The sequence below is a fragment of the Eschrichtius robustus genome, chromosome 11 (assembly GCF_028021215.1).
Source record: "Eschrichtius robustus isolate mEscRob2 chromosome 11, mEscRob2.pri, whole genome shotgun sequence".
NCBI lineage: Eukaryota > Metazoa > Chordata > Mammalia > Artiodactyla > Eschrichtiidae > Eschrichtius > Eschrichtius robustus.
Genome location: NC_090834.1, coordinates 12,248,072 through 12,276,055, shown reverse-complemented (window position 1 = coordinate 12,276,055; position 27,984 = coordinate 12,248,072). Strand labels below are relative to the sequence as shown.

Sequence of the window (27,984 nt, the reverse complement as noted above, 5' to 3'; positions counted from 1 at the left end):
AGAGGCCAGGGTTTCTGTGCTCCATCCTCCAAGGTCGAGGGCAATGTAAGAAACAATCAGTCAAGATGGTCTGCTCTGCTGGTGCTGAAGGGTAGTGGGCCAGACCAGGGGCGGACACTTGGAGTCCTCCCTGCTCATGCATTTCCAGCGGGTTTTTATTTTCCTCTCTAATCTCCTTCTCTTCCCTTTGCAGGCAGCGGAACTGGGGATGGTGTCAGCCTATTACACATACATCTTCACTAATCTGGTAAGACATTTTCACAGCTCACCTCCTTGGCATAGAGAGTGTCATTAATTAGGGTCCGTGGGGTGTGACGGAATGAAGCCCGGGAGATGGGAAGTAGGGAAAATGGAACAGAGGAGCAGAAGCCAGCCAGAGAGGCAGGGCATCTGAGAAATATGGAAACCCAGGAGCCACTGGGATTCTCATCCCAGCAGTTCTTAGCCTGGAGAGAATGGAAATTTGGGGAATCTAATGCCTCCATTCAGATGCCACCAGCAACATAGCACTGAGCCCTCTGATGGATGCTCTCCTCTATAGGTCCAGTTACTGGCCTGCAGTCCAGTCTCTACATGGCCAGACCCTTATGCTGGCTGGCTCAGAAGTAGGAAAGCTAGAGCACAAAAAGTATGCGTGTCCTATGTACAAAGGTGTTATAACTGGATACACCTCCAGAGGCCATTCTTGCCAAATCCCCTTGTTTTGCAGCTGAGAAGACAGTTCTGTAGAAATTTTATTGAGTCAGGTTGGAGCACTATTTTTGCCATGTACCAACTTTGTACCCTTCAACAAGCACTGAGCCTTGGTTTCCTTATCTGTAAAATGGGCATAAGGACAGCTACATTATGGAGTTGCCATCATTTCGAAATGATGTAATTTAATCTGCGTGTAAATATTTTGAAATTGTAAAACATTAAGAGATGTGAAAGGTTGTTGTGAAGTATAGACACACTCAATTAGAGAGTAGAAAGAACCTCAGAGAACAGGTTTAAAAAAATTATAACTTTTTGTTTTGAGATTATTATAGATTATTATTATTATAGATATTATAGATTACAGGAAGCTGAAAAGATAATACAGAGAGGTACCATGTACCTTTAACCCATTTTTCTCTAATGATTACATCTTACATTATTACAGTAAATATCATAACCAGGATATCAAAATATCAAAGCTATTAAGACGTGTGTAGATGTGTGTAACTCCTACAGCAATCAGGATACAAAACTATTTCATTACCACAAAGATCTCCCTCAAGCTACCATTTTATAGTCACACCCACTTCCCTTCTTCCCACCATCCCTAACCTCTAGCAACTGCTAATCTGTTCTCTATTTCTGAATTTCCTAATTTTATATAAATGGAATCATGAGTAAATGACCTTTGAGGTTAACCTTTTTCACTCAGAGTACTGCCCTCAAGATCCATCAGAGGTGTTGCATAAATCAATAGTTTGCCCTTTATTATTGCCGAGTCGTATTTCTTGGTGTGGATGTACCAGTTTGCTTAACTATCCACCTATGGAGAGACATAGTTTCCAGTTTTTGGCTATTACAGATAGAGCTGTTATAAACAGTCATTCAGAGAAGAGGTTTAATTATTTTGTGCCCTTATTTATTTTATAAATGCGCGAGATATCCAGATCATTTAAGTAGCCCCTTCATCCAGACGTGCTTTGATGTAACAGGAGCTGGGCCAGGCATTCGGAATTAAAATGGGAATAAGAAACCAAGCCGGCCCATTAAAGTGGGAATGAGAAACCAAGCCGGCCCAGAAAAACCTATTGCAAGGTATTTGTCCTATTGCATAGTGACAAATTCTATGAGACGTGTACACAAAATGCTTTAGACCCTAGAGCAGGGGTCACTTGCTCTAGCTGGAGCAGGCAGGAAATGCTTCACAGAAGGGGCCTTTAAGCTACATCCTGAAAGATAGGTAGGCTTTTTCCTAGACAAAGAAGGGAAGAACATTCGGGGATGAGGAACAGCATATTCACATACCTGGGTATTTGAGTGACTTCAAACATATGCACTGCTCCAGGAATGGGTGTGCCAGTTAATAATTATTCATTTGTCTATTTGTAGCCATTCATGAAAGTAACCTACTTAAAAGATGTAAGGCAGGTATCAATGCAAGATCCTTGATGTGTTTAGGGAGCAGAATTCAACCTCACCGTTGTGACTCTTGAATCTTAAAATGGAAAAGGTTACCTAGAAGTTAAGCCTTTCTTGGCCAACACAGGTGGTAGGGTAACCTAGGTGATTGTGCAGTGTCCCTTCCGGGATTTAGGGACCAGGTCTCCTGAAATGTCCTGCGAGGTTGAGGAGATGGCTGCCCAAAGAGACAGGCTGGGATTCTGTGGTCCCTGTTCTTTTCCAGCTGGAGTGTCATGAACAGCCCTTTCTTGGGGCTGCTGTGGAATTGTTCTGCCTGCAGCATCCTACAGGCCTTTGCTCTCAGGGTTGAAAGGCCCCTCGAAGAATCCAGCATAGCTGCTTTTCTGGTGTAGGGACTCCCTCCACGGCAGGCTTGCCCCACCACAAACCTGCTGGTTCCACTGTTGGAATTTTTCCACTGAGGTCTAGCATACATACAGAAGGCCACACAAATCATGTGTGCACTGCTGAATGAACATTCTCCAAGGGAGCACACCTGTGTCAGCAGCACCCTGATCCAGAAATAGCCCATTGCTAGAGCCCCAGAAGTCCCCCTCACGCCCCCTCCCAGTCTCTAGCCCTCGAAATGTAAAGCACAAGGAACTTCTTTGTTTGCTTATTTATTTTTTCCTGTCTAACACTGCTGCTGTAAATCACAGCATTAACATGGAAAAGGGTAGAAAAGGATTAGACTATTCCCAGAGCAATGCAAAAGCATTTGCCTAACGTAAGGAGGCATCTGGGGGAGCCCAGCAAGTTAGCAGAAGAATAGAGAGAGATGAAACTCCAATTGTGTTCCATTTGGGGAGCCTGGGAAGTAGAGGGGAGGAGGGGGAAAAGGCAAGTCAGGGGCCGCCTGCCTTGTGCCCACCTGCCAGGGGCACCCCCCATGTTCAGTTAGCCAGGGCAGCAGAGGAGGAAGGAGCGGGGCAGCAAGGAGTCATGGGGGTGTCTTTGCAGATTGAAGGAGGCTAGTCTTTTGGAAGATAAGTTCCCAGGACGGTAATGAGAATAATGCGCGGTTGCTTGGCCTGGAGATGTTTAAGAAAGCGTCACCCACGCTGCAACCCACCACTTCCTCTTCTCAAACATGGTAATAATGATTGTGATGATGAATCTTGTGGAGAAAGCACTGGCCTGTGAAGTCAGGAGACCTGGGTCAAGTCCCCACTCTGCCTTATACTCACTGTGTGACTTTGGGGGAGTCACGTTGACTCTCTGAGCCCCAGCTTTCTCCTTTGTAAAGTGGGGATAATAAAATCTTAAGGGGTTGTTGTGAGGATAAAGAAAACTGCATTATAAACTGCCAAGTTCTATATGTTTTGAAGGCATTGTATTTTTTTAATAGATCTTTATTGGAGTATAATTGCTTCACAATACTGTGTTAGTTTTGGTTGTACAACAAAGTGAATCAGCCATATGCATACATATATCCCCATATCCCCTCCCTCTTGCGTCTCCTTCCCACCCACCCTATCCCACCCCTCTAGGTCCTCGCAAAGCACCGAGCTGATCTCCCTGTGCTAGGCGGCTGCTTCCCACTAGCTATCTATTTTACATTTGGTAGTGTATATATGTCGATGCTACTACTCTCACTTCGCCCCAGCTTCCTCCTCCCACCCCGTGTCCTCAAGTCCATTCTCTATGTCTATGTCTTTATTCCTGCCCTGCAACTAGGTTCATCAGTACCATTTTTTAAAAAAATCCCATTACAGATGGCCAAGAGGCACATGAAAAGATGCTCAACATCACTAATTATTAGAGAAATGCAAATCAAAACTCCAATGAGGTATCACCTCACACTGGTCAGAATGGCCATTATCAAAAAATCTAGAAACAATAAATGCTGGAAAGACTGGTGAAAATGGAACCCTCCTGCACTGTTGGTGGGAATGTAAATTGATACAACCACTGTGGAGAACAGTATGGAGGTTCCTTATAAAACTAAAAATAGAACTACCATATGACCCAGCAATCCCTCTATGGGGCATATACTCTGAGAAAACCATAATTCAAAAAGATACATGTACCCCAATGTTCATTGCAGCACTATTTACAATAGCCAGGATGTGGAAGCAACCTAAATGTCCATCGACAGATGAATGGATAAAGATGTGGCACATATATACAATGGAATATTACTCAGCCATAAAAAGAAACGAAGTTGAGTTATTTGTAGTGAGGTGGATGGACCTAGAGGCTGTCATATAGAGTGAAGTAAGTCAGAAAGAGAAGAAGAAATACCGTATGCTAAGGCACTGTATCTTTTTTGTAACACTCTGATACTTTCAGCTTTCAAAGAGCTTTTGTCCTTCTTGGGTGGGCACAGAACGAGATGAGCTTTGGGAGCGTGCCTCAGTCAGAGAGTTCTTTCAACTTGGAATTAACAGGATTCACACAGTTTGTAAGTTTGCAAGAGGAAATCAGAAAAGTAACTGCATGAATGATGATGGCTGAGTAATAGCCAAGAAAATAGAAGCAAAGCTGTTGCAAAAATCAGTCAGTGAGAGAATATGCTGGATGCTTCTCATTAGTGCCTTGGCTCTCTGGAAGGGACAGACCTCTATGAGGAGTAAAGAAACTATTTTTAAGTCCATTCTTTCTGCCCAGTTGCTGTTGGAGTCTTGGGCCAGAGCATTAGGGGCTTTATGTAGAGGTTCATAAGGGAGCCTCTGTGCTTCTTCAGTCCCTTTCCCCAAATACAGATGCCACCCAGACTTTAATTTTTATTTATTTCTTCTCTGAATTCCTCAAGGATCCCCATCATGTCCCATCTCTCTAAATTCTGCCACAGTGATGCAGCGGGCACTCAGATTAGCTTTTTGAGAGTTAGCACAAAGGTGTGGGCTTTGGCATTTGTAGACATGACTAAGAATTCCAGTTTGACCTGCGATCAGCTGTGTGATCCTGTGCAAGTTACTTAATGTCTCTGAGCCTCAGTGACCTCATCAGCTTTTGGACACTAATAACACCTGCCTCAGTAGATAATACCCACACAGAAACTGACTCACAGTACAAGTTTAGTAAAGGGAAGGTATTATTTTAAAAAGTCCTATTTGTGCTTCCCATGTACTGAAAAGAGCAGGAGAATTTTATTTTGCTGCCCAGCCTCTAATGGCCTATAAAAGTGACTCCTAAAATGCCATTTTATTAATTTCCAGAGAATGACTAGAACTAGGTAGTTCAGTTATTGTGCATAACCATTGTAGGGTTTGCTGGTGTCAGTAATTACTGAGTAATTGGTCAGGTCTTCATACCTCTGTCCCACCAGGTGTTAAGATTGATTTAGGGCATCTGTAATCACTGGATTTGTTTGACTGCTCTGGACTCCATCAGTTGATTATCCATCACAAGAGTTGGGACAGAAATAGCCACCATGAATCAAACTTCTAAACCATCAATTCATTTTGACCTTATAGAAGGCACAGTTTCTTTGTATCGGGGTCTGGCCAGCAGGGAGAGTGAGTGTGCCAGCCTTGAGCTTTGAGTGACGGAGGTGACTGATGCAAGGAGAGGTTGGGCCAGGAGAGCTGAGGCTGGCGGGGAGGATCCTGCAGCTATGACGGGAAGAGTGGGGAGGAACTCCACAGGGCCAGGGAAGAGCCAGGTCTGGGGGTCCAGTGGGAGCCCAGGCTCAGTGAGGTGTGTGACAAATGTGAGAGACACTTCAGCAAGAGGGCAGAGACCCAGGAACAGGGACAGACTTGCTGCAGAACAAAGGAAGAAGTCACGGACAGGAAGTTGGTAGCTGTTGAGGGCACACAGTCACAGCAAACAGCAAACAAATATCCAGGTCTTTTATTTATATATCTATTTCGCAACAGAATCTGGGGTAGTTTGTGCTAGTGTCAGAGGTTTGATCCGTGAGACAGCTTCTTGCCCCTGCTTCTGGTTCTGATGGGTCAGGGGTCAGTCCCATCAGGGGAACAAACCTCTGATCAACAGGTAGGAATGGGTCACCTGAAGGCACCTGGCTAAGGTGGGAACCCAGCCAGAGGGTCAGCTCCTGGGGTCCAAATCATGAGAACTTTTATGGTAAATTGAGAACCAGGATGTGCCCCTGGCCAGGGATCTGGAGAGGAACGAGAAGGAAGCAGGTCCTGGTGGTTGGCCAAGGTAAGGGGTCAAGAGTCCAGGCCAAAGTAAGATGGACCAAATAAGGGACAAAGCAAGGCGAACAAGAAAATTATTCTGCAAAGACACAAAGGACACAGATGCATGAGCGACCTCAAAAATTGGTTCCTGCCTTTATCCAGATTTGTTGCTTTCTTTGTTTTTTGAACGTTTTTATTGTGGTAAAATATATGTAACATAAGATTTGCCATTTTAACCATTTTTAAGTTTACAATTAAGTGGCATTAATTACATTTACAATGTTGTACAACCATCATCACTACCTATTTCTAAAACCTTTTCATTACCCCAAACAGAAGCTCTTTAACTATTAAGCAGTAATTCCCCGTTCCCCCTCCCCCCAGCCCTGATAACTCCTAATCTGTTTTCTGACTCTATGAATTTGCCTATCCTAGATATTTCATAATAGTGGAATCACGTAATATTTGTCCTTTTGTGTCTGGCTTATTTCACTCAGCATGTTTTCTAGGTTCATCCATGTTATAACATGTATCAGAACTTCATTCTTTTTTTAACTATTTTTTTAAAAGTGATAAATATACATAAAATTTACCATTTTAAAAAGTGTACCATTCAGTAGCAATAAGTATACTCAATTGTTGTGCAACCGTCACCACCGTCCATCTCTAGAACATTTTTCATCCTCCCAAACTGAAACTTTATACCCGTTAAACAATAACTCCCCATTCCCTCCTCCTCCCGGTCCCTGGCAGCCACCATTCTGCTTTCTGTCTCTATGAAGTTGCCTATTCTAAGTGCTTCATATAAGTGAAATGATAATATTTGTCCTCTGGTGCCTGCCTTATTTCACCTAGCATAATGTCTTCAGGGGTCTCTGTGTGTCAGAATTTCCTTCCTTTTTAAGGCTGAATAATAATCCATTTTATGTCTATACCACACTTTATCTCTTCATCCATCATGTGGACACTTAGGTTGCTTCTTCCTTTTGGCTATTATGAATAGTGCTGCAATGAACATATGTGAACAAATACCTGATCGAGTCCTGCTTTCAATCCTCTTGGGTATATATCTAGTAGTGAAATTCCTGGATCATATGGTAATTCTATGTTTAATTTTTTAGGAACAGCCAAACTCCTTTCTAGCTGTACCATTTTTATTCCCACCAGTCATGTATGAGGGTTTGAGTTCCTCCACATCCTACCAAAACCTGTTCCTTTTTGTTTTTATGATAATAGCCATCTTAATGGTTTGAAGTGTTCAGATGTGTTTCTTGTTTCTATTTGGAGTTTTCCAACTGAAAGAAGCAAGACCACATGGCTGAAGTTGAGAGTCCTGATTAAGAAGCTTTATAATGGGAGAAAGAAGCTGGTGTGTAAAAACCAGTCCTTGAGTCCATCAGACCTGGTGAAAATCCCCAGCTTGAGAACTTCCTAGCTGTGTGCCCTGATGCTCTTGGGGGCCTCAGTTTCCTCATATGTAAAATGTGAATAGTAATATCCATCTCAAAAAATTTTGGTAAAGTTAAAAAATAGCAATGGATAACACTTTGTATTCAGTAGGCAATGCCAACTGCTTTAACAGATAAACCCCAATCCCATGGCTTCACACAGCAGGCGTATATTTCTCACTCAATCGAAGTCCCCCAAGTGTGTTCCTCATCATCAGGCAGCCTTCCAGAAGGTCTTCTGGGGGCCCAGGCTTCTTCTAGCTTCTAATGTGTCCTCTGAGAGGCCAGGAATGGGGAAAAACATAAAGGATCAGACACAGGAGGGCTTTGGGGGCCAGGCCTGGAAGTGGCACATGGTATTTCTCCTCACAATCCCACTGGCTAGAATGTAGTCACACACTCACACCTACCGAAAGTGAGATGGGGAAACATCATGTACCATGCGTCCAGGGAGAAGAGGAGATGAGTGTGCTGCTCGGCTACCCATATCTGCCACATTATTAAATGATTAATGATCATCACACGTCTCTTTTGCGCATGTTGGAAAATCAATTAGCATCCCAAGCCCTGGCATGTCTGTTTAGAGGCTAACTGACCGTATCCATGGAGATGAGCACTTCGTTATAAAGGCGTCAGCTCCCTTATAACTAAAAGGGTCTGCACCTCGAATGCTCTGGCCCAGGTGGGCTGCTGGCCCAAGGGTCCTGTCTGGCGCTTCCAGGTGGGGACTGCACTGGACAGGTGTAGATTCTCTGGGCTCATTCCACTCTTTAGTCTGGAAGGAGTCTCTGTCCTCCAGTCAGCCGCCGGGTTTGGCTGCAGGAACCATTGTTCCGCAAGACTGATGGTAGTTTGGATAAAGGACGTGAAGAATTAAGGGCCTTTGGGCGAAGCCCAGTCGGCCGCTGAGACAGCAGAGATGCCATCTGAAGAGAAGAGGTGAAGGAGGAAGTGCAATGTGAGCTAATAAATCTGGGAGGATTATCCAGCGACTAATGAACCCAGGGAGATTTGTAATCACTGCCTAATAAAGAAAAGAAAATCACCCTAATCTATTGTCAGCGAGCACAGATGAGCCCTGTGCCAAAGGAGGGAGCTGCTGCCTTGGCAGGGAGAAGTGTGGAGATTCAGGGTCAGGGCCAGAATCATGAAATGTCAAGGAAAGGTAGGAAATGGGCACCGGAAGCAGGGGGCTGTATGGTCGGTGGGCCACCCGGGCTGCCACTGGCATTGCAGGCAGCATGGCTCGCTGGATGTGGTGACCACCGTCTCATTTTCCTGCCACAGGTAAGACTAGAGCACCATGCTCTTGATGCCACCACCAGCATGCTGGAGGGTAGGGGGCCATTTGTGCTGTGTTTATAGAGGCACCGGCATCTCAGAGTTTTTCCCTTGGGGAATCTAGAGAGAAGGGGCCAAGTGCTGGCTGGGTGTCAGAAGGCATGGGGCAGGGTGACACCAGCACCCGAAGGGTTACACCTGCATGGGACAAGGTTACACCAGCACCTGTCGGGTTACATTTGCATGAGGAAGGGTTACATCAGCAGGAGGCCTCATCATACAGAGGATGGGCAGTGAAGCAGCTGTGGCTTCTAGTTATGGCCCTGCTGCTAAATAGCTGGGTGACATAGTAATAGTGATGATAGTTGATATTTATTGACTACCTTCTACATGCAAGGCTCTGTAATAAGTGCTTCTCAGTTATTTTCTCGTTTAAACCTCACACAACAACTCTAGCGGAGCACTATTTTATCCCCATTTTAGAGATGAGAAAGCTGAGGCTCATAAAGTTTTGATACTCTGCACAAGGTAGTAGAACCAGATCACACACCCAGACAGTTAGCTCTTAGCCACCTCACTCTACTGCATTTATCTAGGCATGCCACTTCTCCTTGCTGGGCTTCAGCTTCTTCATCTGAAAATTATGATGTTGTATTAGGTGATCTCTGAGGGTCTTTCCAGCCCTGGACTTAGTTCATCCTACACGTGGTTGAGGGCATTACAATTCATAGCACCCTGCGGTTGGGAATGTTTCCTGGAGAGGGGGGAGGATGATCGATTGGATCGAGGGCCCACGGGGCCCTGGAAGCAGTAGAAACTCACAGCTCCCTGGATTCCCAAAGAGTAGCCGGGTCCTGCTGAGTCTTGCAGAAATAACCCCTCCATGCCCTAGTCTCTATCTTGTTTGGGCAGAATGGATATATGCAGCCAGTTTTTCTCCTCTGGGTCCATGTTATTGTCAAGCAGACTGAGCCTGTGTTTATTTTTCTAGAGGTTGATCAGAGAGATTAGCCATAAGTAATTGAAGTTGCTAAAATTATTACAGAAAAGGGAGCCGAGGCAGACAGGGAGGGAAGAAACAAATGATTCCAGAGGACGTGAATGCTCACCGTCCTGCTCTCCTGCCCCTCTCTCTCTGACGGGCCAACCCTATTCATCTTTTAGGTCTTCCTTAAATGTCACTTCCTCAAGGAACTTTCCCCTGACACCTGCTGTGTTGAGGCTGCTGTTACTCTCACAGCACCTTGTCTTCTGTGTTTTGTAGCACCCGTCTCAAGTGGGAATTCCTCCTTCTATATCTGACCTCTCCACCAGACTTTGAACTTCATAAAGGCAAGACCATCACTTGTCCATCACTGTACCCCAGACACCTACTGGCGCCTAGTAGGTGCTCAATAGATATTTATTGAGTCAATGAATGGAGAAGTTCATGACATGATAGAGTTCTTGGACTAAGAGGGCTGGCCAGGTGAGATGGCTCATCTCCTTCATCCAGAAGGAATTAGCTCATCCCAACTAAGCCCATGAGCGTAAAGTTCCACAGCTTAGCCAGGAGGAGCTGGGCCCAGCCCCTCCTTTCCGGAGGATGCCTTGGCATTTTCATAGCCCACATGGTAACTACTCAGTCTGGAATGCCCTTCCTCCATTCTGGGCTGGACAGATTTGAAGTCAAGGATGTGCAAGACCAGGAAGGGTGGTTTCATTCAGGCTAAGATACAGGGTTTCAGGAGGTTCTGATGAGTGAGGGAGGTGTCGAAACCTGAGGCTCAGGGTTGGCACCAAGACTGACCATAGAGGTAAGAAGAGGTGGAAGAGTGCAAGCGTGGTCCGGCTGATTGTGCTGAGTGGCCTGTCACCTGGGGCTACTTTTTTTTTTTTTTTTTTTTTTAATTGAAACACCCGATCCTTGGGTCATTTGCATTCTGAATTAATTAATTTATTTATTTTTGGCTGTGTTGGGTCTTCGTTTCTGTGCGAGGGCTTTCTCTAGTTGCGGCAAGTGGGGGCCACTCTTCATCGCGGTGCGCGGGCCTCTCACTGTCGCGGCCTCTCTTGTTGCGGAGCACAGGCTCCAGACGCGCAGGCTCAGTAACTGTGGCTCACGGGCCCAGTTGCCGCGCGGCATGTGGGATCTTCCCAGACCAGGGCTTGAACCCGTGTCCCCTGCATTGGCAGGCAGATTCCCAACCACTGCGCCACCAGGGAAGCCCTGGGGCTGCTTTCTTTACTGGCCACACCATGCCTGGGTCAGCCTGGGTCAAGTGGCCTCTTCAAGCCAGCACCTGGCACCAGACGCATGGAGCCAGAACCCAAGGGTCTTTGAAACAAAACCTCTACTTGAAGTTTTCAAGGTCATTATGAAATTAGCTAGTCCTCTCCGCTGTCCCCATGACTTGGCACATGAGGTTTGGTGAGCCTCATGGCTGTGTTGACACAGAGGATGGAAACATGGCTTAAAAGAGGCAGCCGGGGACTCAGATCAGAGAGGACTTGAGTTTGAATCTGGGCCCTGCCATACATGAGATGCACGCATGGCACGTTAACCTACTGGAGTCTCAGTTTTCCCTTTTGTAAAATGGGGATGGTAATTCCTATAACATCATTTTGTGAGGAACATGGAAGCTTTCTAATCCTCAGTGGGCTGCTAGTAAACATTACTCCCTTTCCTCCCCTCTTTCTCACTTTCCTATTGAGTATGTTCATGCTTAGACCTTGGTGTCCTGGTTTACTGCCTCTAGCTTTCCAAAACGCCAAAGTTGTTATCAGAAACATGTCATAATTGGTCTCTTGCCTAACTGTAGTTAGAACTACAGTTCCCACGGTGCGTGAGCCTCTTTCATATCTTGCAGTCTTTTACTGAAAGCGTACCACACACACACACACACACACACACACACACACAGAACTAGCCAACAGCTACAATCCGTCAGTTGGACAACTTTCCAGTGCCAGAGCAATTGGTTCTAAAGTGTAGTTTATTGTAAAATTATTAAGACTATCTACATATTTCACCTTTATTGAGCCTTTTAAGGAAACCACTCTGCATAATACAGTATACTTCGGTGAATGAATATGTTTTTAGTGCAACTAGGAAAAGAGTAACGGAGTGAAAGCTCCCCATGTGTCTGTCTGAGCTTCCCAGGTACCCCCGCTACCAAATGCAAACCCGGAGAGGTGGCAGATCTGGCAGTGACCAGTGTCTCCTGGGCGCACACGGGTACAACAGCATCTTAAGGAGAAGTTATTGCTCCAGAATTGTGCTCTCTGGCTGCTAACCCTCCCGTGTCTGTTGTCCGAACTAGGCTGTTGGTAGCGTGGGAATGTATTCAGGGGAAATGGCAGGGGGAATTGGAGAAAGATTCAGGAAGCATCGACTGAAAATTATTTTCTGAATTTGCATTTGGGGAAACTGGCTGACAGTTGGGAGTCCCTTGGCCCAAGTTATGGGATTATAAAATGATTAGCTAGTCATGATTGAGCGACTTACCTATGGAAAATGCTTAAAGTCAACTCCACTTATTCAGCAAACATTTATCACGTGTCTCCTGTGTGCTGGGAACGCAATCAGCAGTAGTCTGTGGCTTGAAGAGCTCTATAAAGGTGAGGTGTGGAAGCCCAGAGGAGGGAGCATTTAGTGCGCTTTATTTATTTTTTTAAAAAATTATCTATTTATTTATAGCTGTGTTGGGTCTTCGTTTCTGCGCGAGGGCTTTCTCTAGTTGCGGCAAGTGGGGGCCACTCTTCATCGCGGTGCGCGGGCCTCTCACTATCGCGGCCTCTCGTTGCGGAGCACAGGCTCCAGACGCGCAGGCTCAGTAGTTGTGGCTCACGGGCTTAGTTGCTCCGCGGCATGTGGGATCCTCCCAGACCAGGGCTCGAACCCGTGTCCCCTGCATTGGCAGGCAGATTCTCAACCACTGCGCCACCAGGGAAGCCCCATTTAGTGCTTTTTTGGGAACTGGGAGAGAGGTTTGCAGACATGGCTTCCTTTGAATGGTTTATTGAGGGAAGGTTAGAAAGGATCGTGGGAGGGTGACGTGTGGACAGAAGTAAGCATTGTAGGCCTGAGAAAGAAAGAGCACGGTGCCTGCCATGGCTGGAGCAGGGGCGTGTAATGGAGAGAGGGAAGCCAGGGCCGGCAGAGGAAGATTCCCGTCAGATGACATTCCATCCGCCCTGCAAAGTTGCTGGACTTTTCAGCATTAGAAGCTGGCATTGGCAGGTCCAAGGGCTAGTCTTGGCTGTCCCACTAACTGACTGCGTGTGGCCTCGGACAAGACCTTTCTCCCCTGGGGATAAACTAAAGGATCTCCAAAGACCTTTCAACTCTTAAATTCTGTCAACTTTATGGATTGGATGAATCTATAGTAAATGCCTGGCTGGCTTCTCCTGGCACATGAAGCAGGTGGCGTTCCTCTTCATGGCTTCTAGTGTCCTTGTCTGGCTGGCTTGTCCCTCCAGTGCCCTCTGCTGTCCTAGTCCCCCCCCCCAACCCCGGTGGGCAGCACCCCTGGCTCGTGAGTGTCTGGTCCTCTCACAACCTCTTGCCCAGAAGGAGCTGTCCTGTGTCCCACATCTAGGCCACCTCCTTGGAGCCCTGATGGATGATGGGCCTCCTCAAACTCAAAATCCAAGTCGTGCCAATATGTGAATGGCTGATGACAGCATTGAATTTGGGGGGATCTTTGAGAGCATCTAACTGAATCTCGTCATTTTACAGTTGAGGGAAAATAACTGAAGCGGGAAAGTGACTTTCTCAGCTCACAGTGAGTCAGGAGTGGCAGGGAGAGGTCTCCTCTCCAAATTCATGCATTCACTGGTCAACATTAATTGAGCACTTACTGGGCTGCGTGTCAGGGGCAACAATGAAAAAGTCCGTTCTCTGAGGAGGTCAGACTAGGAGGGCAGACGAACCCAAACAGATGATTGTAAATCAGTGGGTTAAAATGATGAAGATATCCACAGAGTATTATCTGTGAGCCTGGCAAGCTCATATAAAGCTTGCTGGACGAGGCCACACCCAGTAGCCTTAAAGAATTAATAGTTAGCTAGGTTGGGTGGGGGGAAGGGGGATATTCTAAACACACAGCTTAATGCCTTAGACCTTTGCTTTTTAACCGAAGCCTTTACCAAGGAAGTGGATCCTATGGGAGACTGTCGATTTGGTGAGGAAGGTATTTTGAGGCGGGGAGAAACCTTCAGAGCCTTCACATCACTCCATACAGGCAGCCAATTGCCAACTTCCCTGTCCTGCGTAAGGCAGGTGAAGAAGGAAGATGGGAGTCACAAGTGAACCTAAGTTGACACCTTTCTTGTGGTGGTAGCTGGTCATAAATGCCAGAGTCACTCCAGGCTCACTTGGATAGCTGTCAACCATTCTCCCCTTCAAGGTGACGGGCACCACTGGCCTAAAGAGAGAATCCCAGCCAGGGCTTGGATTGGGGAACAGGAGCCCCGTACCTGGGCCTCACAGTGAGACCTGGCTATTAAAGGTGAGGCAGGAGTTTCCAAAGACACTTGATTCCTAATGGCGTGCGGCAAGGGGTATGAGAGCAGAATGCATATTGCCAGCAAAATCAGTAGAAACTGAAGGAGTGTTCAGTAGGGGGTGTGGAAACCCTGGTGGAGGTGAAGAAACCCTGGCGTTGGAGGAACCAATTATCTGTCAGCCCCTTTGCTCATGTTTGACAAACAGCGTGACAGTGAACATAGGTCCCACGGGACTCCCAGAACCAAGTTTGGAGATATTTGCATTTCATCCATTTAATAGAATTGAAACTCATTCCTTGCATCTGCCCCAACACACACACACACACACACACACACAGTCTCTCTCTCTCTCCCCACCCCCACATCCATGCCTGTGTGTGTATTGCTGACGGGCTGCACCAGACTGTACCTGTGAGATAAATCAAATTGAAATAAGAACTAGACTCTGGGGACTACGCTGACTCAGTATTTCTAGAAACATAATGGAAACGTCCCCCTCTGACTGCTCGCGCCTTCTGCCTAATAGAGCTTTGGGAGAGGGGAGACCTGCCTTGACCTCCGTCACGGATAGTCCCATTAATTCAGTGAGAGGTGCCCCAGCCTCGCCTCTGTCCAGTGATCCAGTAATTCCCAATAATCCACAATCAAGAGTCTGATCATAAAAATCTACCCATTTCCACAAGCTGGTATTGTAATCATCATCGCCCCCTGAGTTCCAGCGATGTGCCAGACACCATACTAGGAAATTTATGTTCAAGATATTAAATCCTCAAAATATCACTACAAGGCTCCAGTTCCACCAAGCAGGGAAGTAAGGCCCAGAGAAGTTTGAAAGCTTCGTCCGAGGTCATTCAATCAACAAGTGGTCCAGCGGAGAATTTGCCCTTGACCGCCCTACCCACATCTTGTCCTTAACAAACTGATCTTTATTGCTTTTCTGTGCTGTTTGACTTATCTATTGCTGTGAAACTGACTACTACAAAGCTAGCAGCTTAAACCTCACCAGCGACTGGCTCACAGCTCTGTAGGTCAGATGTCTGCACCACACGGCTGGGCTCTCTGCTCAGGCTGAAATGTAGGTGTCAGCCGGCCACATTCTCATCAGGAACTCAGGGACCTCATCCGGGCTCATTCCTGTTGTTGGCAGAATTCATATCCTTGTGGTTGGTTACAGGACTGGAATCTCTGTTTTCTTCCGAGCTCTTGCCTAGGGACCACTCTCAGCATCCAGAGGTCACTCTCCGGTCCTTGCCCATGACCCCTTTCATCCATCTCATCCCTTTCTTGGCCATGACGCCCTCTGTGATGTCTCCATTTCATCCACAGAGAATCTCCCTCTAGTCCACGCCTTCTCATACTTTGACTCTCTTTGACTTCTTCTTCTGCAAGCAGCCAGAGAAGACTGTTTTTAAAGGGCTAGTGTGCCTGGATAATCTCCCTCTTTTAAAGTCAACTGTGCCATACAGCATAACCTAATCACAGAAGTCAAATTCATCACAGTGACATTCCTAGGGATTGTGTGTGTGTGGGGTGGGGGTGGGGTGGGGCATGGAATCCTGGCAGGATTCATCTTAGAATCCTGCCTACTGCATGCACTAATCATGTGAATTAGTTTATTTCCTTTGCTCCCTCCCCCTCCCCCCAATCACCTGGTGAAAGGAGAGACAAGGAGAGATGTAGCCAGGGAAGCAGGAGGAAGGCCCTGGAGTCTCTTAGGGCAGGAAATGGTACATCCCCTGACAGTATAGATGGTAGACCCAGGTTCCCTCTGCTGGCCCACTGCGGGGCTCTGGCGGGGCATGCCCCTCGACGCCTTTGGTGCTCTGCAGAGGGGACACTGAGCCCCCTTGGGATGCTGCAGCTCCCTCAGGGGATCCTGGCACTGAGGAATTTGGGCCCTGCTGAGAAGAGTGTTTGGGATGTAATGAATGTTTGGAAAGCATAAAGAAGCTGAGCAGAGAAGACATTATGGCAAATCGTATTTTTATTATTACATTATAAGCGTGATTGTATGACGAGCACCATTAGGAGTAGCAAGTGCTGTTGTTATTATTAAGCAATCCAGCTCCTCTCTCCCCAGCATCAGGCTTCCCTCAGTGTCAAAGGCATCGACCGCTCAATTAATCACCATCTGAGGCTCCCCCGGCCCTGTGTTTGTGGTGCTGACAGCTCCCGTTCATAGCCCAGTGGTAAGCGTGGCACCTGCCCATCCAGCTGAAGCCTCCAGCCGTCACCCACATGGTGGACGCCTCTCCTGTGAGTTTCAAAGCTGGATTTTTTTAAAAAATTTATTTATTTTATTTATTTTTGGCTGTGTTGGGTCTTCGTTTCTGTGCAAGGGCTTTCTCTAGTTGCGGCAAGCGGGGGCCACTCTTCATCGCGGTGCGCGGGCCTCTCACTATCGCGGCCTCTCTTGTTGCGGAGCACAGGCTCCAGACGCGCAGGCTCAGTAGTTGTGGCTCACGGGCTTAGTTGCTCCGCGGCATGTGGGATCCTCCCAGACCAGGGCTTGAACCCGTGTCCCCTGCATTGACAGGCAGACTCTCAACCACTGCGCCACCAGGGAAGCCCCTCAAAGCTGGATTTTTATCTTGGCCCAGAGTTAAGATCTTTCTAAAGCCACTTTTAATGATACCTCTCTTTTGCTTAAAACCCTGCAATAGCTCCCCATCACCCCCCAGGATAAAGTCCAAAGCAGCCTCTTTTGAACGGGCCTCTGGGCTCTACCTGCACGCTTCCCTGTAGCCCCAGCACCCCAGCCAGACGGGGTGGCTTGCGGCGCCCCGCACTGAGCCACTGCCTCGCTCCTCGGGGCTCCATACATCCTGTCCTTTCTCTGTCTTAGAAGCTGCTCCTCCACCTCCTCACCTGCTGACTCCTGCTCACCTTTCAGGCCTCAGCTTGCAATCAGCTCGCAGCTTGGGAAAATAGACAGACATTCTGAGAGAAGGGCCACCCCTCTCTGTGCCCCGAGCACTTGTGCTCGCCGCTGTTTGGGACTTGCCTCCCCTTGCCACTAAGGAGATGTACCTTGACAGGGATAGGGCTTTTTTGTTTGTTTTTGTTTTTTGTAGAATGAGGCAAAAATGGCCAAGATCTGAAAAAATCTCCTGTTACGTACGTTTCCCTCTTGCTGTGGGAACCCGTCTGAGTGCCCCGTGGCTCAGGTCCCGGTCCTGCCTTAGTCACATACTTCCTGAGTGATCTCGAGCGAGTCGTAGACAGCGAGACGCCCAGCCCCTGTAGGAGCCCCTCGCTGGCCCTGCTGCAGAGATGGGGAGGAGGCGGAGCTTGCTGACTGACAGTGTGGCTCATCTTCCTCAACAACTCCTAGCCCCCCTGCTGAGACGGGGAGGGGGTGCCTTGGGTCTCTACATGCCTGAGGCTAATGAGTTGGGACCTGGAAAGAGAGGGGTTTAGTACCTGACGTGTAGACAGAAGGCCTGATCAGTGGTTCCTGAGTGCAGCGGGCCTCAGAGGTGAGGAATCAATGCTTGACAGAGGAAGCAGGCCTTCGGAAAAGCAGTGGCGCCCCCAGCCCAAGGGGAGAGCACAAAGCCTCCACCATTGCTCGTGTCAGTCTGATCTACTGAGGTTTCGGCTTTACAGTTAGTAACGACTTATTTAGTCCCAGCGGGGCAAAAGTCTTCTAAAGACAAAATGAAGACAGAGCTGCTGGGGTACAGGTGGGAGGGTTCTTCCCCCCTGGCCTCTGTCTTCCTTCTTCCTGGGAGCAAATGACAGAAGCCTTGGTAAAGGTGGTCCCACCCTGACGGGCGTTTGCAGGTGAACATGAATTCATTTAATGAATGTATGAGCACTTGCTAAGCACAGGCGCAGAGTAAAGTACAGGCAACAGAGTGCTGAACAAGAGAATATGGTCTGCTTTTGAAGTCCTGTCTGTGGACTCATGTTGGGAAAGAAAAGCAGAGAAGGGACAGGGTTCCTGGGAGGGAGGGCTGTACATGCTCAGATCATGGAGATAAATGAATAGGAGACAAGCAGGGAGAAGAATCCAGGAGAGCTTGGAGCCGGAAGTTTTAGGGCCAAATCTGCCATTAATTGGAATTCACTGACAGGTATGAATTAGCCTCCCAGCTTCTCCTTTCTTCAAAGACCTATTACACAAAAAGCAATCACCTAGTCTGCCAAGAGTACAGGCTTTGATACAGATAAATAGACAGGTACCTGGAGGGAGGGAGAGGATGTGAGGGTACCCAGGAGATTCTGGACTCCTGGTGGCTTTGGAGCTTTCCTGAGAAAGGCTAAGAGGCCACTTATAAGACAAGGGTCTGGGTCCTGGCCTCCACCATACCTTGGGTCCCAAGGGAAAATGAATGGTTCTAGCCATACGAAAGAGCCTTGAAAGTTGAGAGGACCAGGCTGCCCATGCGGTAAGATGAGGAAGAGCCTGACGGGTGTTCCCTTCCTAAATTCATTCAGTCACCAGCCTTGACTTCTTTCCATATGGTCTGCACCAGGGTAGATGCTGGTAATGTAAGTACAGTTGCCTTCAATAGCACCCAGTCCTTGGGAAGTTGCTTTGAACAAACTCATGTGATAAAAATCTTCAAGTGACGATAGGTATACCTGTGAGGACGGCAGCCAGTTGTCCGCAGGCAGGTCGAGGTGAAGAATGAGCAGAGGGGTAGACAGGAATCATAGCGTGAAAAGACAAATATGTCCAGGAGTGTGCTTTTGTCCTGTGTGCAGTCAGCAGCATTGGGAGGTGGAGAGGGATTCATGATCAAATGGATAGTTGAGAAAGAGCTCTCCAGCGATAGCATGAAGGAGGAACCTGGAGAAAGTCAAGGCTGGAGGAGGGGAAACCAAAATTCGTTTGTAGTCCAAGAATAAGCTGGTGAAGCTATGAATTGAGGTAGCGGTGACAGGGATGGAGAGCAGGGGACAAATTCAAGAGATGTTAAGGAGATAAGATGTTTCCAGTGACAATGACTGACTGCACGCATGCATACGTGGATGAGATGAGGAGTGTGAGAATGGGAGAAGTGGAGGATGTGTTCCAGATCCTAGCCTGAATGATGGGTGAATAGTGGTCACGTTCACAGGTAGGCAACCAAGGGAGGGGATTAGATTGGGGTGGAACAATAAGAAGAAGTTCAAGTTTAGGAGTGATGTAGTCTTGAGGATGTCTTCCATCATTCCAGCTTCTTAATAATGGCTTAAGAAATTGGAATCTTTTGGTGTTCTCAGTGCTCCCGGGGTGAGAAAGTTAAAAGTTATCAATCATTAACAACCTCAGTGAAGGGCTCATGCATCTGAGTTTATGCTGTGTCCTGGTCACCTAGACTAGTGCTGAGTGAGCAGTAGGGAGGAATGGAATTATAAGCGCAGATCTTGGATGCCAGGTACCCGGATCTTAATCCCATGTCTGTCTTTCGGGCAACTCCTAGGCACTTCAGTTTCTTCTTCCATCAAATGGGAATGTGAATAAAACCTGTTCTGTCCATACCAAGTTGCTGGTGAGGACAGGAGGGATACAGGAGAGTGCCTTATAAGCCTTGTAAAGCCATGCCAATGGAAGTAGTTAATGTTATTACCCTAAATAATAAATTGATGTTTAATAAATGACTTGTGATTCTGGTGAAAGGAGACTGCTGGCCTCCTCTCCCAAGAGGTTAGGGGCCAGGGCTGAGCATGGAGCAGAGGAGATCAAAGGCTGAGTCTTGGGTTAAAGCAGCCGAGAAGCAGGAGGCTGCTTGAAACACCACCGTGAGGATACGAACCAGTTCTGGAGCAATGGACCCCAACTGGGTCCGGGTAGCAGAATCTGAAGAGATTGCAGAGGTTGTAGAGGCGTCATCGGGATGGCACCTTGTACAGGTTGCCTGTGGCCCTGGCGGGAAGGGAGATGTTGAGGTTCTCAGGCCAACTGAGGGAGAATTTTATGCAAGAGCAGAGAGACTTTCCTTCGTGGCATAATCTGTAGGGAAGACAGAAAACTCCCTCCCCACCCTGTCTTCCTCATTGCCTGTTAATGATGCCTGAAAGTGCATGCAAAATGCTTTCCTTGAGCTATTTTATTGTTATACTAATAACACTAATAATTCAAGGAGTTCATGTCATATTTCCAATCTACATAGCGCTTTCCTATATATTATCTCTTTTAAGTCTCACAGCCAACACTGTGAAGTGTTATTTCCCCCATTTTGTAACAAGGAATCCTGTCTAATGAAAAGAGACTAAAATAAAGAGATTAAAAAATTAAAAAGCAAAGATTGGCTTTTGGAATTTGGGATTTCAGTGAACAAAATCTAGGACAAAATACCAATAGACAGTGTATGATTTAAAATGTTGTGACTCTAAATTCATACCCACTCTCTCCAACACAATTATTCTCCTAATCATTTAATGAAACCAAAGAACCAGCTTTTGGTTTCACTAAGTTTCTCTGCGCTAGGGATACAGTAATGAGCAAGACAGGCCACAGGCCAGCAGGAAAGCATTTGTGGCTCAGATGATGGTGACCAGAGGTGACCGAGGCCCCTGAAGCACTCTCAGCTGAAGTCAGCCAAGTTCATGAAGCTGCCTTTACCTGCCTACTTCTCTATGCATCTTAGCCATTCATGTCTTCAATTACACTGCATTTATGTCTAAATACTCCCCACCTGCTCCCTGCTGTTGGCTTGTATTCCTTCCTGGGGGTCTTCATGCTGAACAGACACGGTGTGGGGTGAACCTCAGCTCTGCCATATTCTCAAGATCAGTGTTTAGTTGCTCAGTCTGGCGCCCACACCAATCTCCAGGCCCCTTTGTAATTAAAACCCTTCTCAGGGAGAGATTTAGTTGATGTTGGGTAATCCCTTTACTCTCTTAGACTACCAGTGTTCATTTTGTAGCTGCAAATCTTAGACCAGAAGTCACTGCTCTTAAAGTCGAGTTGTGTATTCTGAAATGAATTTTAACTCAATTTTGCCAGCTCTTTTACAGCACAATCGCACGAACTCATAGTGTCCTCTGACCCTTGCTGCCCCACTCACGGTGGTGAGTAAGTGATACAAGCACATAGAGCACTGGGTCTGGGCCTGTTTACAGCTGTGTGGCCATGGGAAAGCCACTTCACTTCTCTGGGTCTCTGCTCCTTCAGCTATAAATTGGCGCTAATAACTCCCATGCCATAGGGCTGCTGTAAGGATGGATTGAGATCATGCATGTGAAGTGCTTAGTTCTGCCAGGCACACAGTTGATGGTCAATAAATTGTCTCAGTTATTATTATTATAATTATTGCTTTGTTAGAATTATGTATGGTTGGAAGATCTGGAGCTTCAACTCAAGGCTTCTGTCTCGACACAAATAGCCACACCAAGCCATTTAGCACCTTATGGTGACTTGCTTAGCAAAAACTTTTCTCATTTGACAAGTAGCTAAGGATAGCTTCTTGCAGAGCCAGGGGGGAGAGAAGAAGGCAAGAGAAGCCCCCAGGCCAGATAGTTCCCTTTGTCAGGACCCAGCTAGAGTGTGGGGACCAGGAGAAGGAAGGAGAAGAGGCAGCATGGAGGATGGACTGCACTATGTGTGAATTAGCACTGCAAGGTGGATGTTCTTATCTGCATTTTACAGGTGAGCAGATCAAAATTCAGAGAGGTTACCGGCCTGCCCAAGATCACCCAACCAATATGTGACGAGACAGGATTTGAACCCAGGACCATCTTATTTCAAAATCTCTTTCTACCATATCCTGATGTCTCCTGATGAGATCGCCACATGGCACAACTCCAGGGGGCGCCATTCACATTGCCATCGATGTGAATGGCAGCTGGGAGTTGTGCCGTGTACTGGCCACATCTCCCGAGATCAGAGGCGTGGTTCGCTTAATGGACGACTGCAAAGGAGAAATGATGAAGGCCTGACATGGTGGGATTGGAAAGGAAGGGACAGATTCAGGAGACATTTAGGAGACAGATTGGAAAGGATTGACTAGATGTAGAATTAAAAGAAGAGGGGGTTGAGGCTGCCTTTGAAGTGTCTAGCTTAAGTGGCCCAGGCCATAGTCATGCCCTAGGTGGGTTAGAAATAGGGAAAAGAAATAAGGGAGAAGGGGCTGCTGGGCGGAGAGAATACAATGCCTTTCCCCCACTTCCCCATTTCACCTGGACCCAGGCCTAGGCAGCAAAGGGTTAGGAGATGGACTTGACCCCAGGATATGATCTGGACCTGTGCTTTGGTTTCCTGCTTTTCTCCTTAAAGTCAAGCACAGGAGCTGAGTCTGGATCATGAACAGCTCTTGCGCTTTTAGCTCTAGTCGGCTGACCTTGCCCCCTCCCCACTCCCCACCCGCCCTCACAGCCCGCCCTTGCTCCTGGCCTGGTGGATGAGCAAGCTGTAGGGCCGTGGAGTGGTCCCTGCAACGGACCAGTGAGTGGACGCCGCTGGGCAAACCAGGACATTGGAAATGTCACAGCTGCTGGAGAAAGTGAGGGTCACTCAGCTGAGCCGCAGCACCCACGTGGCTCTCAAGCCTTTATGCGTGACGCATTCCTTCCAGGCCTGTTCTGAACACCCTTCCTTCCAGATAACACTCCCCTGTATTCACTTGTGGCCATGACATGACCTTTAATTGCAGTTACTCAGTCCCTTGAAAATCACTGTATACAGAAGGACACACACACACAAATACGCTCACATATGCTCACACATACACAAATGTGTGCACATTTAAAACTTTTTAAATGAGGAGGCCCAGTGATAAGAAAACAAGCTGTCAGGAATTTGCTTTTCAAAACATAATAATGTAACTTCCAGAGGGCAATCAGGGGGTGGCACCAGTTCTGCTCATGTTCTTACACCTTCTGTAGGGGTTACACCATGAGCAGAGTCAGGCATGGTGAGGACCCCAGGGCACTGAAACATCTTCCATCAACAGCCTTGACCAGTGTTTACCAAACAACTTCTAGGCATCAGGCACTATGCTGGGTGCAGTGTGGGGTTCGGAAATGGGGCAGACACATCCCTGCTCTCAGGAAAACACAGGCCTTGGGCGCAAGAGGACACAGGCATGAAAATATGTTGGCACCACAAGCACTGTCACAAAGGCAAGCACTCTTGGGGTAATTGAAGACTTGATTTTGGTCTCTGTGCCACCACTCGGCCTTACCAGGCGGCCATTGGCTCTGTTCTTCACCCTGGTTCCCCTGGTCTCTTGATGATGATGGAATCCACTGCCACTGGGAGTGGGGACCTTGAGATTTTCCTTCCCGGGACATTTATAAGAAGAGAATCAAGGTCCCCGTGAGAACCTGATGCACCCCAGGGCTCCTAACACTTTGTCATTTCGGTTAAGGTCACAGCCAGCTGGGCAGCGTGGCTGGGGGAGCACAGGGCACCTGAGTGAGGCCAGGGTATATTCTTGGCTAGAGCTCATGGTGGACGACAGGAGCCAGAGGGCCTTTACTCCCCTCCCATCCTGAAACTGGTTAATTTTATGTAATATCCCTCTCAGCTTAGTGCCTCCACCACTTGGTTTGGGAGTTATGATACATGTTTCCCTGGATATACTTAGAGTAATATTTCCCACCGGACATTCTGTAAAAGGCTCCTGCGAGACAGTCATAGATTTGGGGTGGAAAAGTGTTCCATGGTCAATATGTTTGGAAAGTTCTGGGTTAAGCAAAATTAAGCTGCTTTACTGTGGGACTTCTTTAACCCTTTAATGTGCTAGCGTGCATTGTGAATCTTGAAAAGGTGACTAGAACACACAATGTTTGCTCACCTCATTTGAATATGGGACCTTGTTTTCGCGAAACTTCTGTTAACGCCTCCCGGAAAAGCTAGTGTCCTGAGGAACAGACTCTGAGAAATACTAGAGCTTAGAAGATTTTCTTTGCGTACAGACTGGCGGTGGTCAGCCGTTTCCCATATTTGCTTAGATACCAGGCTTCAATAGTGGCAGGAGAGTGTAAGTTTAGACATAAAGAAGCATTTCCTAACTGTGAGAGTGCTTAAAGAATAGAGCCTGGAGTGTCCTGGGAAATTACAGTAAGAGAACACACCACCCCTTTGTTGTCCTTTTACAAGCTCTCCCATGGGTCATTATAAATATCATGGATTATCAAGGAAGCTCCTGGATCTTTTTATCTTTTTATCTTTGAAAATAGGATATAATTGGGGGATGAGAAGGTAGGAATTAAAAGGCAGGAAGACAGGCTGGCTGACTTCTGGAGGGGCTGTCTCTAAGTGTCTGTAATTCATTCATTCATTCTTACTCTGCCGGGGATGTGCATTTCAAGGAAACATCTTCCGAACTCAGGTTTCCAAGACAAGTGGAACTAAAGAAGCAGGAAGCCAGAAGCTGCCCGTGATCTCATGGTAGCATTTCGGTAACTGTCACGTGTGGAACACTTCTTATGGGCCAGATGTGATATGCCTTGTGCGTGCATCTTACTTGTTCCTTGAACAATCTCTGAGGTTGCTGTCATTGTGCCCACTTTACTAAATGAGAATCAGAAGCCCAGATCCTAAAGGCCATACTTCCTGAAGGTCACACATTTCAGTATAGTGTGAGACCTGGATTTGAACACCAAAGCCCTTACCGTGTATCCCCTCTACTGCCACTGTGAGTCTGTAGACATCACAGTGTCGGGGATTCTTGAAATGGGCCTCCTTCCACCAGGCTGTGCGTGTGAGGTTAGGGCGGGGCGTGTTGAGCTGCCCACATTGACAAGGAAGCCGGGGGAGAGGGGACGTCTCCCTCGCATCCACCACAGCTGGGGAGGCCCCTCGGTTGCCTGACAGCAGCCTGGCTCTGCACCCTGCCACCTCCCCCTTGCCAGGTGCGTCTCTTCTCATTCGCCATCTGTCCCCTCGTGTCTGCTGATAGCCCATGGCGCATGGGTAGCTGCCCTGTTAGGGAGACAGGAGATAACATCAGCCTATGAATCAATACGTTCTCTGGCACGTCCGTGTTCCCCTGGCGAGAGTGTGGCAGGATCCAAAATACACTTAATCCTCATCCCACGCCACGCTGTCAGGGGTTGGTGGCTCCAAAGGACTCTTTGTAACTTCAGTCTGCAAGCTGCAGCTAATGAGGATGGACTCCGGGCAGAGCTCAGGCCTGTGCCCCAAGGGCTGGGCCGTGGCTGTGGACGTGAGGGAGGATGCCGGGGACGTGCCAGGGGCCTGGAGCAGCTGAGTCTTAAGACCAGGAGGCCGCCTGAAGGAAAGTCATGTTCTGCTCAGCCACAAGTAAGCCCAAGGCCCCTGCCGTCGGTCCTGTCAGGCTGAGTGGCTGACGGCTTAGTCCTGGGGTCTAACGACCACGTGCCCACCGGGCGCAGAGCTGTGTGCGAGGCACGTGTGATGAATGTGAATTCAATGCACAAGGATGGCCTGACCTGCATTTGAAGGCATTATTCCAGGAGCGGGGATTGACAAGCCGAAGAGCCCACACCCTCTTGCCTGGTTTCCCTGTATAGGGCCAAGGTGGGCCTTGGGAGTCCAGGGCTCTGAGCTCAGCCCTGCCTGAGGAGGGGGATTCTTCTCCCTGTGACGCTGTCTCGCCTCAATGGGACTCATGCCTGCAGGTTTTAGCTGAGTGAACACGTGGCCCCGGCCAGGTGATCGGGTGAGGGCCACGCCTCCTGGGAGAATTCCTTTGAGCTTCTAAATGTAACTGCCCCACATGGGGTTTCTCTGACTGCCTCATCTCAAGTAGCAGCCCCACCCTAACCCCCCATAGATATCTGACAGTATATGTATTTATCTGTCTATTTACAATCTGTCTTTTCCCCTAAGCTGCAAGCTCCTGGACATCAGGAAATGTGTTTCTTGTTCACATCTTCTGAGTCTAGAACATCCTCTGTGCCCGTGTCTGGCACATAATAAGCACTTAAATGTGTGTTAAATGAGTAAAAAATAGTAATAACAAATGAAGGCACAGCCCTACCTGCAGACCTTCAGGTTGAGATTCTTAGCAAACTTGATCTTGTCACTCCTCTGCTGACAGCGCCCTCAGGTCCCATCACTACAGGATAAAGTGCAAGCTCCCCAGCCTGGCAGCCCGGCCACTGTGCTCTGGCCCCTGCTGACGTCTCCAGCTTCATCTCTCACCGTCTCCCCACCCACATGCCTCCTAGTGCTGACCCAGTGACTCTCAAACATTGGTGTGCGTATGACCTTGGGCCCTGCTGTAAATGCAGACTCCTGGGCCTCGGCTCCCGAGATCCAGATTCAGCTGGTGTTCGATGGGCTGCGGGGGTCATCACTTTTTTTACAGATACCTGGGTGAGTCTGATGGCAGGTATTCTGCAGACACACTTTGAGGAGCATTGCTTCTGTCAAAGTACACTGCAGGCGCCCACGCACCGTCTCACCTCCATGCCTTTGTATCCATGGTGACTTCTGTCTGGAATAGCCTTTGTCCATCCACAGTTTCTACCCAGAAAACGCCTAGGCATCCTTCAAGACTCAGCTCATGTGTCACACCTTCTGCAGACCCAGTCCTGCCTCCACAATCTCATTTGTGTTTTTCTTTCTCTCTCCACCCAGAGCATCATACACATGCCTCTGTTAGAGATCTTTCTGTTTATTTCTCTCTTCTCCCTCCTGGCACCTCAACACTGTGAGCTACTTGAAGAAGCACTCTCCGTTATCTCTGGACCCTGACACCTAGCAGAGCGCCTGGCAACGGTGTCCATGTGGCTAGAACGCACTGCCCAGCTGTGCTCCTGCAGAGCCCACCCCACCCTTCCCTTCCTAACCCTGCTCTGCTCTGCCTGCTGCGTCTTTCAGGAGTTCTCGCTCCAGAGGATGGACAGCCTCGTGGACGATCGCGTCAACATCCTGGGATTTTCCATTTTCAACCAGTCCCATGCTTTCTTCCAAGAGTTTGCCCGGAGCCTCAACCAGTCCTGGCAGGAGAACTGTGACCATGTGCCCTTCACGGGACCCGCAGTAAGTGCCCACCAAGCCCCTCCCTGGTGCCCCTTTGCCGCCACGCACACCCCCTCCGTGGGCCAGACCCCCCCCAGATACAACAGCCCCTGGACTCCAGCCTTCTCCAGGCCCAGCTCAGAAAGAGGCTGTAGAAATGCTGGGAAGTGGTCACGAGGGACACGTCTGGGGATGTGGGGAGCTGTGAGCAGCAAGCGTAGAGGAGTCAGCAGGGAGAGAGGCCCCGCGTGGTCACTTAGTGACGTCTGTGGCCAGACTCCTGGTGATGCTGTTAACTGAGACCCGCCTGAGCTCAGGATCCGAGACTCTTACCATCGGAAAGGGCTTTAGCTGATCTGTTCCCTCACTTCTCAGACAGACTGAAGCCCAGGCTGGGAATGGGGGTGAGGGACGAGGACGTGGGGCTCTTGTTCAAGGGCAAACACCAAGCCTTTTGCAGGTGAAACTAGATTCTGATACTCCTGGCCCAGCGCTCTTTCATCTCCCTGGACCACTGCCCCTGGTAGAGCTTGTCCAGAGAGACTTCCTTTGTGCCTTCACCCGTGTGTTTCCCCCCTGCGCTTCCTTCCCCTCCATTTGTGATGGAGACAGAGGTTTCCCTGGC

The 27,984-nt window shown here is 48.1% G+C and overlaps 1 protein-coding gene across 1 annotated transcript in view; it reads left to right on the top strand.

Moving 5' to 3' along the window:
- GRIK4 (glutamate ionotropic receptor kainate type subunit 4) overlaps positions 1-27,984 on the top strand; it is a 301,261-nt gene that overhangs the window by 161,007 nt on the left and 112,270 nt on the right. The window contains exons 6-7 of the mRNA XM_068554669.1: positions 194-247; positions 27,219-27,380. Coding sequence (XP_068410770.1) covers positions 194-247; positions 27,219-27,380 — 216 coding nt within the window. The remainder of the gene's footprint in view (positions 1-193; positions 248-27,218; positions 27,381-27,984) is intronic.